Here is a 12,067-nt window from a genome sequence, read left to right on the forward strand (position 1 = left end):
TAGAGTCATAATCCACTGTGTTGCCATACATACCGTAAGCTGGGGCAGCAGCACTGTATCCATATGGTGCCCCATAACCTAATGCCAAAAGAAAAATCAACATTATCTTCTTAAATGTAACTACTGTTGCAGTATGTCAGTAAGAACATAGCAATTAAATAAAAGTAATTAACCTTGTTGATACACGGTTTACTAGAGTTACGCATGTTAGTGGCTTCACTGTTTACTGCATTAACCATTTAAAAAATTGATCAAGTAAATACATTTTCATTTAAATACTTTTTTTTAATATAAAGAGTACCCAATTCTGTTTTTCCAATTAAGGGCCAATTTAGCGTGGCCAATCCACCTACCCTGCACATCTTTGGGTTGTGGAGGCGAACCCCATGCTAATGCGGGGCGAAAATGCAAACTCCACACGGGCAGTGACCCAGAGCCGGGATCAAACCTCAACGCAGTGAGGCAGTAGTGCTAACCACTGTGTACCGCACTGCCAATCAAGTACTATATTAAACTAACAAACTATTTAATTACCAGACCAATCCAAATACATTGCTTTTGATTCTTCAAAAGCATTACACTAGTTTGCTGAGAATTCCACCAGAAATTTACAAACCAGTGTTACAACAAAATCAAAAGCAAAAATACAAACCTACAACACTGGGAGTGAATGATACAATTCCACAATCATGGCCTGAATTTTTCACCCATCAGGCGAATGCACTTGGTGAGCCCGGAAACAGGTGTGAAACATGTTCAGGTAGTGGTCAGCGTCGGAACATGATTTTACGCGGGTTGGCCAATTAACAGGCCAACGTGAAAGACATGTTGGTCAGGGAAGGCAGGAACAGGGCAGGGGACGAGAAAAATGAGGGTACGTGCTGGTGCGGAGCTGTGTCAGGGAGTGCAGACCTATTAAAAAATATACTTTGATGGAAAAACTATGCCAATAATATCCAGGCAGCACATTCGAACACAAACCTCAAACCAGGCATGTTTTTCAATTTTACTGCAGAACTGACATTTCACCCCACCCTAGGATTGAGGTTGCTGCAAAAATGCAAAGGCTGCCTGGCCAATTGACCCGCTCACAAACCGTAAAAGCAGACAGGCCATGTAAAATTGCGTCCAGTAGGCCCTTTAATGTGCTGAACTGCCTGCTTGATCATCAGAGAGCGCACTTCTAGATCTCACACGCATCCGATGACCAAAACATTTCACGAGTGTGTGATGTTGGGATGCACACCAGACATCTTGACGCCTAATTTCACGCACTTCTGGATTGAGTGCCCGTCCGCCCGCTTGAGCAACATAAAATTCTGGCCCAAATGTCAGAATAGAACCTGCAAGTTTAAGTGGAGTTTGTGAAGGCATGAATATTTCCAGAATTAAATGATTCCCTTCTTGTTCCTTCGCTACTTATTGCACAAAAGGTATATGTGCCTTTATCTGCCAACAACTCGTCACCACTGTATCAATCAGTGTGACTGCCCTCACTTGATTTCATTATTACGTATCTGATCATAGCCAGAGCATCTCCAGAAATAATGGCTTTTCTTCCCAAATCTTCACCATTACCTTTGGATGCCCTTGAGCATCTCTTTCACACCCACATGCTGTCTCTCGATTACATCATCTGCAGACATGGAGACAGTTTCCATTTGTACACTGATTGGTATCCAGCTGTACCTCTCCACTTTCTTAACTGCATCACTCTGCTTGGTTGTCAGACTGTTTGTCTGACGTGCAGTCTTGAATGAGCTGCAATTTCCTCCAATTAAGCACTGTGAAGGCCAAAGTCAATTTCTTCCATCCCAGCCAAAAAAACTCTGTACCATTACCACAGAGTCAATATCATGCTAATTTCTCAGGCAGAACTAGGCTCTTTGCAACCCCGGCATTCTGAGAAAGTTTAGTCCTACGCTTCCCTCTTTTGATCTTAAAATCCATCATTTTGACAACGTTTTAGATCATCCTTCTTAGGTTTGGGGGTCTACATTTAAAAAGTGTGCCTCTGTGAAGGTTCTTGAGGCATTGAGAGACATTAAAAGACAAGAGAAATACCTGCATTTTAACATCTTTCATAATCAGAGGACATTCCAAAGTGCTTCACAGCCAACTTTTGCGATATAGTTACTGTTCCAATATAGGAAACATGGCACCCAATTTATACACAGCAAGCACTCACAAACAGCTTTATGACAACGAGCAGATAACGCTCTTCAGTGATGTCGAGTGAGAGATGAACATCAGTAGGACACTGGGGATACCTTTCTTGCTCTTCTTTAAAAAAGTCGTGGAATCTTTTACATCCACTGGAGAGGACAGATGGGTTTAACATCTCTTCAGGAAGATGGCATCGTCGACATAGAACTGGAGCCTCAACCTTGATTTTTGTGCTTAAGTCCTGGAACGGGACTTGAACTGACCAGATCTGACTCGAGGTGAAACTGCTACTGAACAAGTCACGGTTGACAATATATACATGTAAATCATTGTAGCATATTTTGCAACTATGCAAGCAAATCACAAGGCTCATCTAGTTTAAAGCCAAGTTAGCGGATGTCAACCTGTGGAGCTTCTTTCCAATCCCTGTTAACTTTCCAAAGTTAGCAATGGAAGAAACAGAACAAATGCATGGCCAGGATTTGCACTCATATACATGTGAATACAGCATGAAAATAGAGATATCAAGGTAGAATCACAGAATGCCTACAGCGCAGAAGTAGGCCATTGGCCCACCAAGTCTGAAAGAGCACCGTACCCAGGCCCACACTCCCGACGCATTCCCTTAACCCCACCTCACCGTTGGACACTAAGGAGAAATTTAGCATGGACAATCCACCCAACTTTCTTAAAAAATATATTTTTTATTCCAAACCAAAGTATACAAAGTAAGAAGTCTTACAACAAGGTTCAATTCCAACAGGTTTGTTTCAAATCACTAGCTTTCGGAGCACTGATCCTTCCTCAGCTGAATGAAGAGGTGGGCTCCAGAAACATATATATATATATATATATATTATATATATATATATAGACAAAGTCAAAGACGCAATATGATACTTTGAATGCGAGTCTTTGCACTTAATTAAGTCTTTACAGATCCAGAGAGAGGGGTAATCACAGATTAAAGACCTGTCCAGACAAAGAAGGTCCAGACTCCACAGTCTCCTAAGGTCAGAATCGAACCAGGGTCCCGATGCATTGAGGCAGAAGTGTTAACCAGTGCGTCACTGTGCCATTCCAATAGATAATCTACAGATACTTTGTCTAATCTACAGACACTGTCCATATTCTTAGAAAGAATGGGCAATTTAGTTGAGTATCCATGGAACTATACTTCTGAAAGAATTATGGTGTAACTATGGGGTGGAAAAATTGAAAGAATATTACTGTAGTAAGCGTTCTTAATGTCAAATGCATAATTTCAACAATTGACTCTCTGTAAATAACAAAGGGCTTCTACACGACCAAATTAATAACTAATAACAAGTCTTGTTTTCGCATTATGCATTAAATTTCTTGAAGTTAGTTGCCAAACATCTCAAAAGGTCCTGTGTAACTTGCGACAGTTCAAAACAAATATTCCCATGAACAAACTAATTAGCAACAAATTTGAGTCCAAAAATAAATTTCAATGCAGCTGCTAGAAAGTATGTGAAAATCATATATTTGAGTCAAAGTCAATTTCCCTTTTCTCTTTCCTTGTAATATCTGACCTTGAGCTGGAACCTCACTTGATTGCACAACTCAGGTTACTAACTTCGGCGCAAGGATTCACTATATATAATCTTGCCACTGCAGTGTGAAGCTATAATAGCTGGAAAAATAAAACATTTAACTGGTTTTCCAGATTAGTTTACAACATGTAATCTGAGGATCCATCGGAATATAAATTTGCAAAAATAAAACATTATGGCCCATCAGGAAGGGAATGCGTGGTTGCTGAAGTTCTACATTGGGCAATATTTCCTAAATATGAATCAAGTTATATATAATCCCCTTGTTACTGGCAAGAATGAAGGAAATGGGTCATTGATTTGCACTTATTCATCCCGGGCACCACGGGCCAGGCAAACATTTGCTACTTTTTTCATGGTTAAACAGAATGTATTGGTTAAAGGGAAGCATGTGGGTTGAATATTTGCGAACATGTGGCATGGCCACTTTCATGATTGTCTCTCTCAGGGCAGCATAGTGGCGCAGTGGATAGCACTGTTGCCTCACGGCGCCGAGGTCCCAGGTTAGATCTCACTCTGGGTCACTGTCCGTGTGGAGTTTGCACATTCTCCTCGTGTTTGTATGGGTTTTGCCCCCACAACCCAAAGAAGTGCAAGGTAGGTGGATTGGCCATGCTAAAATTGTCCCTTAGTTGGAAAAAAAATGAACTGAGTGCTCTAAAATAAAAAATAAAAAATGACTCCAATACTGTGCTAAGAGTCCAACAGACCCGAATTCAAATTGTTTGGCATTTTCTATTAGTGCTGATATTTAAGATCTACTTTTCTTAAACAATTCTTGGAAGCATGCATGCCTGAAACAAGATATTCCATCGACTGAATATGAAAAAATAAAACAAATAATCACTAAACAGGAAGTTCATTCTGCCAGGAAGGTAAATCTACTAAAATTAATGTATTTGCATTGGTTGTGTTTGCTAATATTTTCAAAGTGTTCATTTACACAGTATACAATTACCAATATCTGCTTGTGGATGTCACGGACTGCTATTAAAGCATTGTCATGATCACTACTTCACACATCTTTCCATATGTTTTATGATGTTGCTTTAATACTTCAAATTATATTTTCAAGTGGCTTAAAAATGGATTTATCTAGTCAGCAAAATTAATACAATCAACTATGAAATATTATATGCAGGTGTGCTTTATTTTGCAAGGCTGTGCAGAATTTGAACAGAGGTGACTTAATTTTATGCTTCTCCAGCAAAATCCATAAGATAATAGAATATAGAATCTGAGACACTTATAAAGCAAAAAGTGTTTTCTTCGGGAACTTTCAGCTTTGACTAATGTTGTTCTGCAATGTGTCATACCTGGTGTTAGATATCCTGGAGCAGCTGTTACTGCTGCACCAGCAAATGCTCCTCTGCTCAAGGCTCCTCTGCCTCTGCCTCTGAGCGACTGGACTGCAGCCGCTGGAGCAGCAATTGGACCCTTAGCCTTTATAAGATGAAATACATGAAAATGTATCAATCAACAAATGATTATTTCATTTCGATGAAATTAAGGTTTTTAAACAAAAATCAAAGCATCATCATTTCAGGTCAGAGGAAGTCAACCTTATAATGAAGTGATTCAATAATACACACATTCCACTTGCGTGGATTAAAGCATATTTGCAAGCTTTGAAGAAAGGCAAGGGAACCTGTGTAGGAACTGATATAATTCCAGAAATGTCCTACAAATCTAAGCAAATATGACATTTGGATATGCAAATAAATTCATTGGTGCTTAAAGGCCTTATTTTTAATTGCAAACTGTTTGCAAGATATTTGTGATCAGTCACTTACCTAACTTTACATAATTTAGTGCAACAGAAGCAGCAAGAAAAGTATAGAAACCCTACCGGAGGACCAGTCCTCTTTTTCTTGTTGTTTGCAGCACTGGGACCAGAAAACAGTCTTTCAAGGGCACCCAAAGCAGCACTGGCCTTCGCTACTTTCTTATTAGGACCTGCTCCCTTGAACTTCTGACCATCTACTTCCACCTAGAGTGAAGATGAGAATTTTCAATCAGATCCTGTACAAACTATTGGATAATCATGGAAAACACGAGTTAGTATAGGCTCATATATCTCTACATCTACTGCAGCAGCAGAGGGACCCATGTATATTTGTGCATAAGTCATCAAAGGGCAGTTTGAGAGCACAATTAATAAAGCAGACAATATCCTAGTCTCTATTAATTAGGGTATAGAGTATAAGAGCATGTTGATTTGTATGGGGCACTAGTTAAACCTCAACGGGAGGTCTGCCTCCAGTTCCTGGTACAGCATTTTCGGAATAATGCACAAAAGATTCACGAGAATAGTTTCAGGGATAAGGAATTTCAGCATGAAGCTAAATTGAAGAAGTTAGGACTGTTTTCCTTGGAGATAAAGACGGAGGAGAGATTTGATAGAGGTATTCAAAAATTGTGAGGGGCCTAGACACAGTAGATAGGAAGAAACTTTCTGTGAAAGGATCATAATGATTTAAAGTAATTGACAAAAGAAGCAAAAACGATAGGAGAGAAAACTTTTTCATGCAACCCTTTGTTAAGGTCTGGAATGCACTGTCAGAGTGTGTGGTGAAGGCAGGTTCAATCAAAGAATTCAGAAGGGAATTAGAAAAGGAAGAATGTGCAGGGTTATTAGGAGAAAGGAGGAAAATGGCACAAAGTGCTCATTTGGAGAGCTGGTTCAGGCATGATGGGCTGAATATCTCCTTTCTGTGCTGTAACAATTCTGTGATTATAGTAAATGGTCTCGGTCAAATTACAATTGCTGCCAAGAATTTTAATGTACTTAAGGCATCAAATAAATCAATAGCAATATTTATTCTTGCCCCTAAAAGAACTAATGTATTTAAAAACCACTTCAGTCAATATCTAAACCACATTATCTGTTCATTTTCTTAAAACATTATTGTAAGTACGCATGCACGTATGTAGCAAAGACTGCTGATGCAGAATAATAAATATGTCCAAGTCCGACCATTGCACATTGTCGCTAACAAAAAGAAATATAATGTTAAAAATGTCTCAATTCAAGCATGCATTGATCAAAATGATTAATTTTGTTGTATATACAACTTCTGTAGAGATTATTTTCTTCCATAGGTATTAAGTTTTAAAAGCTCTTGGTAGTTTTGCTTCTGTGTTTCAGAATACTCTAGTGGTGAGCCTGAGGAGGAATCCGCTCACCCAAAGTCCTGGTCAGGGCATAGTTAAGTTAAGTAACTTTGTCAGCAGTTTTCACAGACAAGATGAGCTTGGAGAAAGCGCAAGGGGAGACGTGAGATCTAAATTTGGCTTGGTGGACAAAAGGGAAGGGTAGAAGGAGCAGAGGGAGCTAAACAGATGATTTCAGTATTTATGAAACATTTTTTCCTGCCTTACAGTGTAAAAGGCAACTAATTTCTTCCAGTGTTTTGCATCTTGCAGCTCATGCCCTTTTTATCTGGATAGATCTTTAATCAAATCAGGACACTGACTTGATAAGAGTTGCCATTTCATTCATCAGACATAACTACTTTGCTGGATGTCAACCCAACATTCAGAGGCTGGATTCTGGTCTTTAGTACACTGAACTGTACGACACACAAGAAACAGTGGTAAATCTGGACATTCTGAGTGGCAAAGAACGAAACCGATGATGAGCTCTGGCAAAACAATATTTGGCACAATAGAGTCTCATTCTCCTCTGCCAAAAATACACCGTACTCTACAATGATCAAAGGTAACCCACATTTATTTTCTTCATCACCAACGGTTGTCTTAAAACGTACCTCTCTCTTGCCTTTGGCAAGTGCATATCTTTAGATCGTCAGGCACCGCTGAAGAATTCAACTCTATTACATTAGCTGATAAAGACTATTATAATTGCTTTGTTTCCGGTTGGTACCAGTTTTTCCAAAAAACATTTATTCCAATTATGGTGGTTTGACAAATCAAAAACTCTTATTAAACTATCCATGTCATCATCCTCTCTAAAATTTGCTGCTCAGTGGACTTAACAAAATGACTCCTCACAATGCTACAGAACAAAATCGCCTGTCTGTTCAGCTTGAATCTGGGGATCTGTATCTGACTAAAAATTTATGGCTTTCTTTCTCCATCTCATGTTATTCCTATTTCTCCACCTCTGTGCTATTCCTCCTACACCGTATGCTGTCACTTTATTCCACCTCAAATTTCTGCATCTCTAGCTGACAGACAGGTACCTTGCTAGTACCTCAGTAGCTACACGAGCTGATTCAGGACAATTTTAACCCACACAAAGTTTTGGTCATGTGGAAAGTAAACATTTCAAACAAGAATTTGACACGCCTTAAAATTGCCCTCTTCCAATTTTAATGGGGGGAGAGGAGGGCTGGGCAATCAATCTGCTCTTAGGCGAGGGTGGGACATTTTAAAGAGGCTCCATGTCGCGTAGGTGGCCGGCCGCGGGACCCCGCTGTTGGGCCGCCTGCTCAAGGTGGCGGCTCCATAGCGGGATTCCCAGGAAATCCCTCGTGTTCCATGCCATGCTTAAATTTGCATGGCGTAGAGTACTGAATTGCTCGCCAATTTGCACTTCCAGGGGGATTGTAAACCAGTTGCAATTCAGCTCCGGCGGGAGAACATAGTCTCCCAAACGGAGAATCCCGCCCATGGTGTAATATAATCCAAGGACTTTGGACCATCAATTGTTCCCCAGCCAGTCTGCTGTCAATGCTGATGTACTGTTGATAAACAGTTAGGTCATTATTTGGCTGATATAGCATAATCAGTGCACATAGTTTGAATATCAGGAGATCTTAAACAAAATATTGACATGCTAATTGTGGATAATGCAGTCCAGCCCTCAAGTTCTCCAGCTTGAATAATAGCATTGCTGTGATATCTTTTAAACACAAGAAAGACATTTAATGCTCAACTTTCTCCAGTAGGTACTCCAAAGAGCAAAAGCCATAAGACTTTCTTTCTTTGTTATCTGCTTACATGCGCTGCTGAAAAGGTGTGACATTTGATATTGTAAACCCATTTATCTTTTAAAGGGGCAATTTAGCGTGGTCAATCCACTTACCCTGCACATCTTTGCATTGTGGGGGGTGAGACCTACACAGACACTGGGAAAATATGCAAACTCCACATGGACAGTGACCCGGGGCCGGGATCGAACACGGGTCCTCAGTGCCATGAGGCAGCATAAACCCATTTAAAAAAAAGAAACCGTGCAATGTCTGTCGATAGATCTCAGAATTTTAAACTAAATGCAATAAAAAATTTTCAAGCAAAATACTGTTGAAACTGTAAACCTGAAATAAAAACCAGCATAAAAAAACACTTTGTGCTATATTTCAACGTACCTCCATGACAAAACGTTTGTCATGACTACCACCAGTTTCAGATATCAATTCATATTTCAAACCCCTCCTCTTCTCATTTAGCTCCATAACTGGATTTTTTCCACTTGCAGTTAGGATAGGACCCTGTGTTCTCATCTAAATGGGAAACAAAATATACGGACAAAATTTTTTATGCATGGTTTCATTTAAACCAGGATGTCTTAAAATAAATCCTTTGTGATTTACAATGGACTTTGTCTATTTCTATTCATCTGTTTAAACTGCAAACACTAAAGACAAATGCTGGCAAAACTAGCTGCGAGGAATTATTGACATTAATAATATAAGCTGATGGTGTCTTCAGCAATCATTGTTATCTTAACTGTGTATGTTAATTAATTTCTCGTGCTTGGCCATGCCTAGTGGCTTCACAAAGTAATACCTTCATCTCACTAACAAAACATGCATGCAAATTAGCAGGATTGGACAGAATAAAGGGACATCCATCGATCAAATATGTGTTTGGAACCTTTTAAATGCAGTACAGAAGTAAAATTGTGCAGTACTTTGCATACTGTACATCACTGAACAATATACCACAATTTGCCTTTCTGACTGATTATTTCTCAGAAGAGTGTGTATTTAGCACAGCCCCATATCTTAAAAACACTTATACATACGTAGCATCTTATCACATCTCTCAGAAACATCGCAAGATGTTTCACTGCAACAAATTAATTTGAAGTAGCTGCTATGTGTTTATCATACAAATAAAAACCTGTCAGATGTCTAATTTTATCGAACAGCCTCAAAGCTATAATTTAAAATGTCAAGATACAGAGTACTACATAGAAGACTCAAAATATGAAACTTCATTAATCCCTCAACTCTCTATGAAATTATACAGCAGCCAATTTCAAGGGGGAAGAAAATGCCAACCAGACACGCATTTCTTTTTGAACTATCCCACTCTTATCCATATCACTTTTGAATAAAAATTCAATTGGGAAATTAATTGCTACAAACTTCTGGGTGGATTTTGCATTTATTTCTAGAAAACACAGATTCATACAAAAAATATATGGATTACCCTGTTGCTTTGACTCATGTGATATGGTTTTACCACCCTGTTACGCCTGGCGCCTATGTTGGTGCTCTGCGGAATTGCATCGTGGGAAATGTCCTAAACCGGGCTTCGCGTCAGTTGCAAAGCAGAGTGCGAGTCATCGGACCCACGGTGCCTGGCGCGATCTGGATCACGTCCTTGCTGGCGTGATCCAGATAATCATATTCGAATGAGTCATTAGACCCATTTAAATATGCGTAAAATCCTCCTGGCGAATGGGACTCACCGGCTGCACTGGTGAGGCTTCAACCGGGAGTCGATTAGTACTGGTATTCACAAGCAGGGAGCATGCGTGATGGTCATTCCGGGAGTCTCGGAGGTCACTGGAGCTCCCCAGGTGGTCAGGACGGGGTTCTCCCGAAAAAGGTCGCCTCAGCGACCCAATAGCGGGGTCGCGCACTTGGTGGGGGGCATTGTCTATGTCTGTGGGAGATGGCAATTGTCCTTGGGTGGGGGCCCTCAAGTTCACTTCAGAGATCCGTGCCCCCTTTCAAAATGGTGCCCTGATCTCCCAGGAGCCGATCTCGGGGAGTTCAGTCCCCACAGTTGAAAACATTTCTAAGTGTAGGCTAGATCCGTTAGAAACTCCCCAGGACCCAAAGAAATGACAACATGTGGGTGAATCCAGGTCTGGATCTTAGCCAAAAAGTCATCAGGGAAAACCCCATGGGGAGGCAGTAGCATAGTGGTATTGTCACTGAATTAGTAATCCAGAGATACAGAGTCATGGGTTCGAATCCAATAAAATTCTGGAATTAAAAGTGACCATGAAACCAATGTCGAAAAAATCCATCTGGTTCATAGGGAAGGAAATCTGTCGTCCTTACCTCATTTTGCCTACGTGTGACTCCAGAACCAGAACAATGTGGTTGACTGGTAAATGACTCAAGGATGGGCAATAAATGCTGGCCCAGCTAGCGACGCCACCATCCCATGAATGAATAAAAAAAAAACTCAACCAAAATTACACTTAGTCTTTTTTGGGGTGAATCGCACCCATGAGTGCCCATAGGTTGCCTCAGGTGTATCATTAAGCTAAGACTCAATTGCAAATACTGCATTTGAGGTCAGTGCTAGAGGGATGGATGGAAGCTTTGGTTCTGTACTGCACTGGCTTACCCAGTCCTGAAGGCACTTGACTCTGTTCTCCTCAAATGTTAAAAATGTATGATGACAGAATTCTCCATTTGGGTTTATCCAAGGTTGTTTCTTTCCATGTGTTCAGATCCAGCTTACAAGCCCCAAGGTCTTTTAGATTGTCTTTTATATCTAGGTTTGGGATGTCCTGTGGTGTAGGTTCCTGTGCTCATCTGGCTGTAAAGTACAGCAGTTTGGTATGTTGGAATCCTCCATGCAAACCATATGACCACCCAGCAAAGTGGGAATTCTGATGAGCATGCTCCCAATACCAGGCATGCAGCACTTTGCAAAAGCCTCAGCATTGGATATTTTGTACTCCCATCTAATGTTGCAATCAGATCTCAGACAGCGAAGGTGGAATGCTCCTAGTTGCTTTATGTGATGCAAGATCATCTGTGAGGTAGACTTTGATCTTTTTTTCTGAGACAAACTCCATACTCTTTCTAAAGTCTGTGAGTGAGCTAAACACTGAACTTGCTTTTTGCCAGAACAATGGTTGATTTTTGTCTTCCAGCATATCATTATTGGACAGGATACTCCCAAGGTAGCAAATCCTCTGTATTGAGCGGAGGGGTTGATCTTGACTGTGGGGTTTGGAGTATGTAGTCAGGGACAGGTTGATACAAGATCTAGGTCTTCTTCAGACCTATTATGAGGTCAAAGGGTTCCGAGGATAGGGCAAAGGAATCAACAAGCAGCCGAGTGTCCCAGGAACAATGGACGTAGGGATGCAAGTAGGTCGTTCG

General features: G+C 40.5%; 1 protein-coding gene across 10 annotated transcripts in view; it reads right to left on the minus strand.

Moving 5' to 3' along the window:
• The window catches only part of LOC119955747 (spermatid perinuclear RNA binding protein), a 215,304-nt gene that overhangs the window by 13,963 nt on the left and 189,274 nt on the right, over positions 1–12,067 (minus strand). For all 10 annotated transcript variants that reach the window (XM_038782268.1, XM_038782274.1, XM_038782273.1 and 7 more), the window contains 4 exons: positions 9,077–9,211; positions 5,593–5,733; positions 5,060–5,186; positions 34–78 (listed from right to left, as the gene is read on the minus strand). In XM_038782268.1, coding sequence (XP_038638196.1) covers positions 34–78; positions 5,060–5,186; positions 5,593–5,733; positions 9,077–9,211 — 448 coding nt within the window. The remainder of the gene's footprint in view (positions 1–33; positions 79–5,059; positions 5,187–5,592; positions 5,734–9,076; positions 9,212–12,067) is intronic.

Source organism: Scyliorhinus canicula, chromosome 21 (assembly GCF_902713615.1).
Source record: "Scyliorhinus canicula chromosome 21, sScyCan1.1, whole genome shotgun sequence".
NCBI classification, from domain to species: domain Eukaryota; kingdom Metazoa; phylum Chordata; class Chondrichthyes; order Carcharhiniformes; family Scyliorhinidae; genus Scyliorhinus; species Scyliorhinus canicula.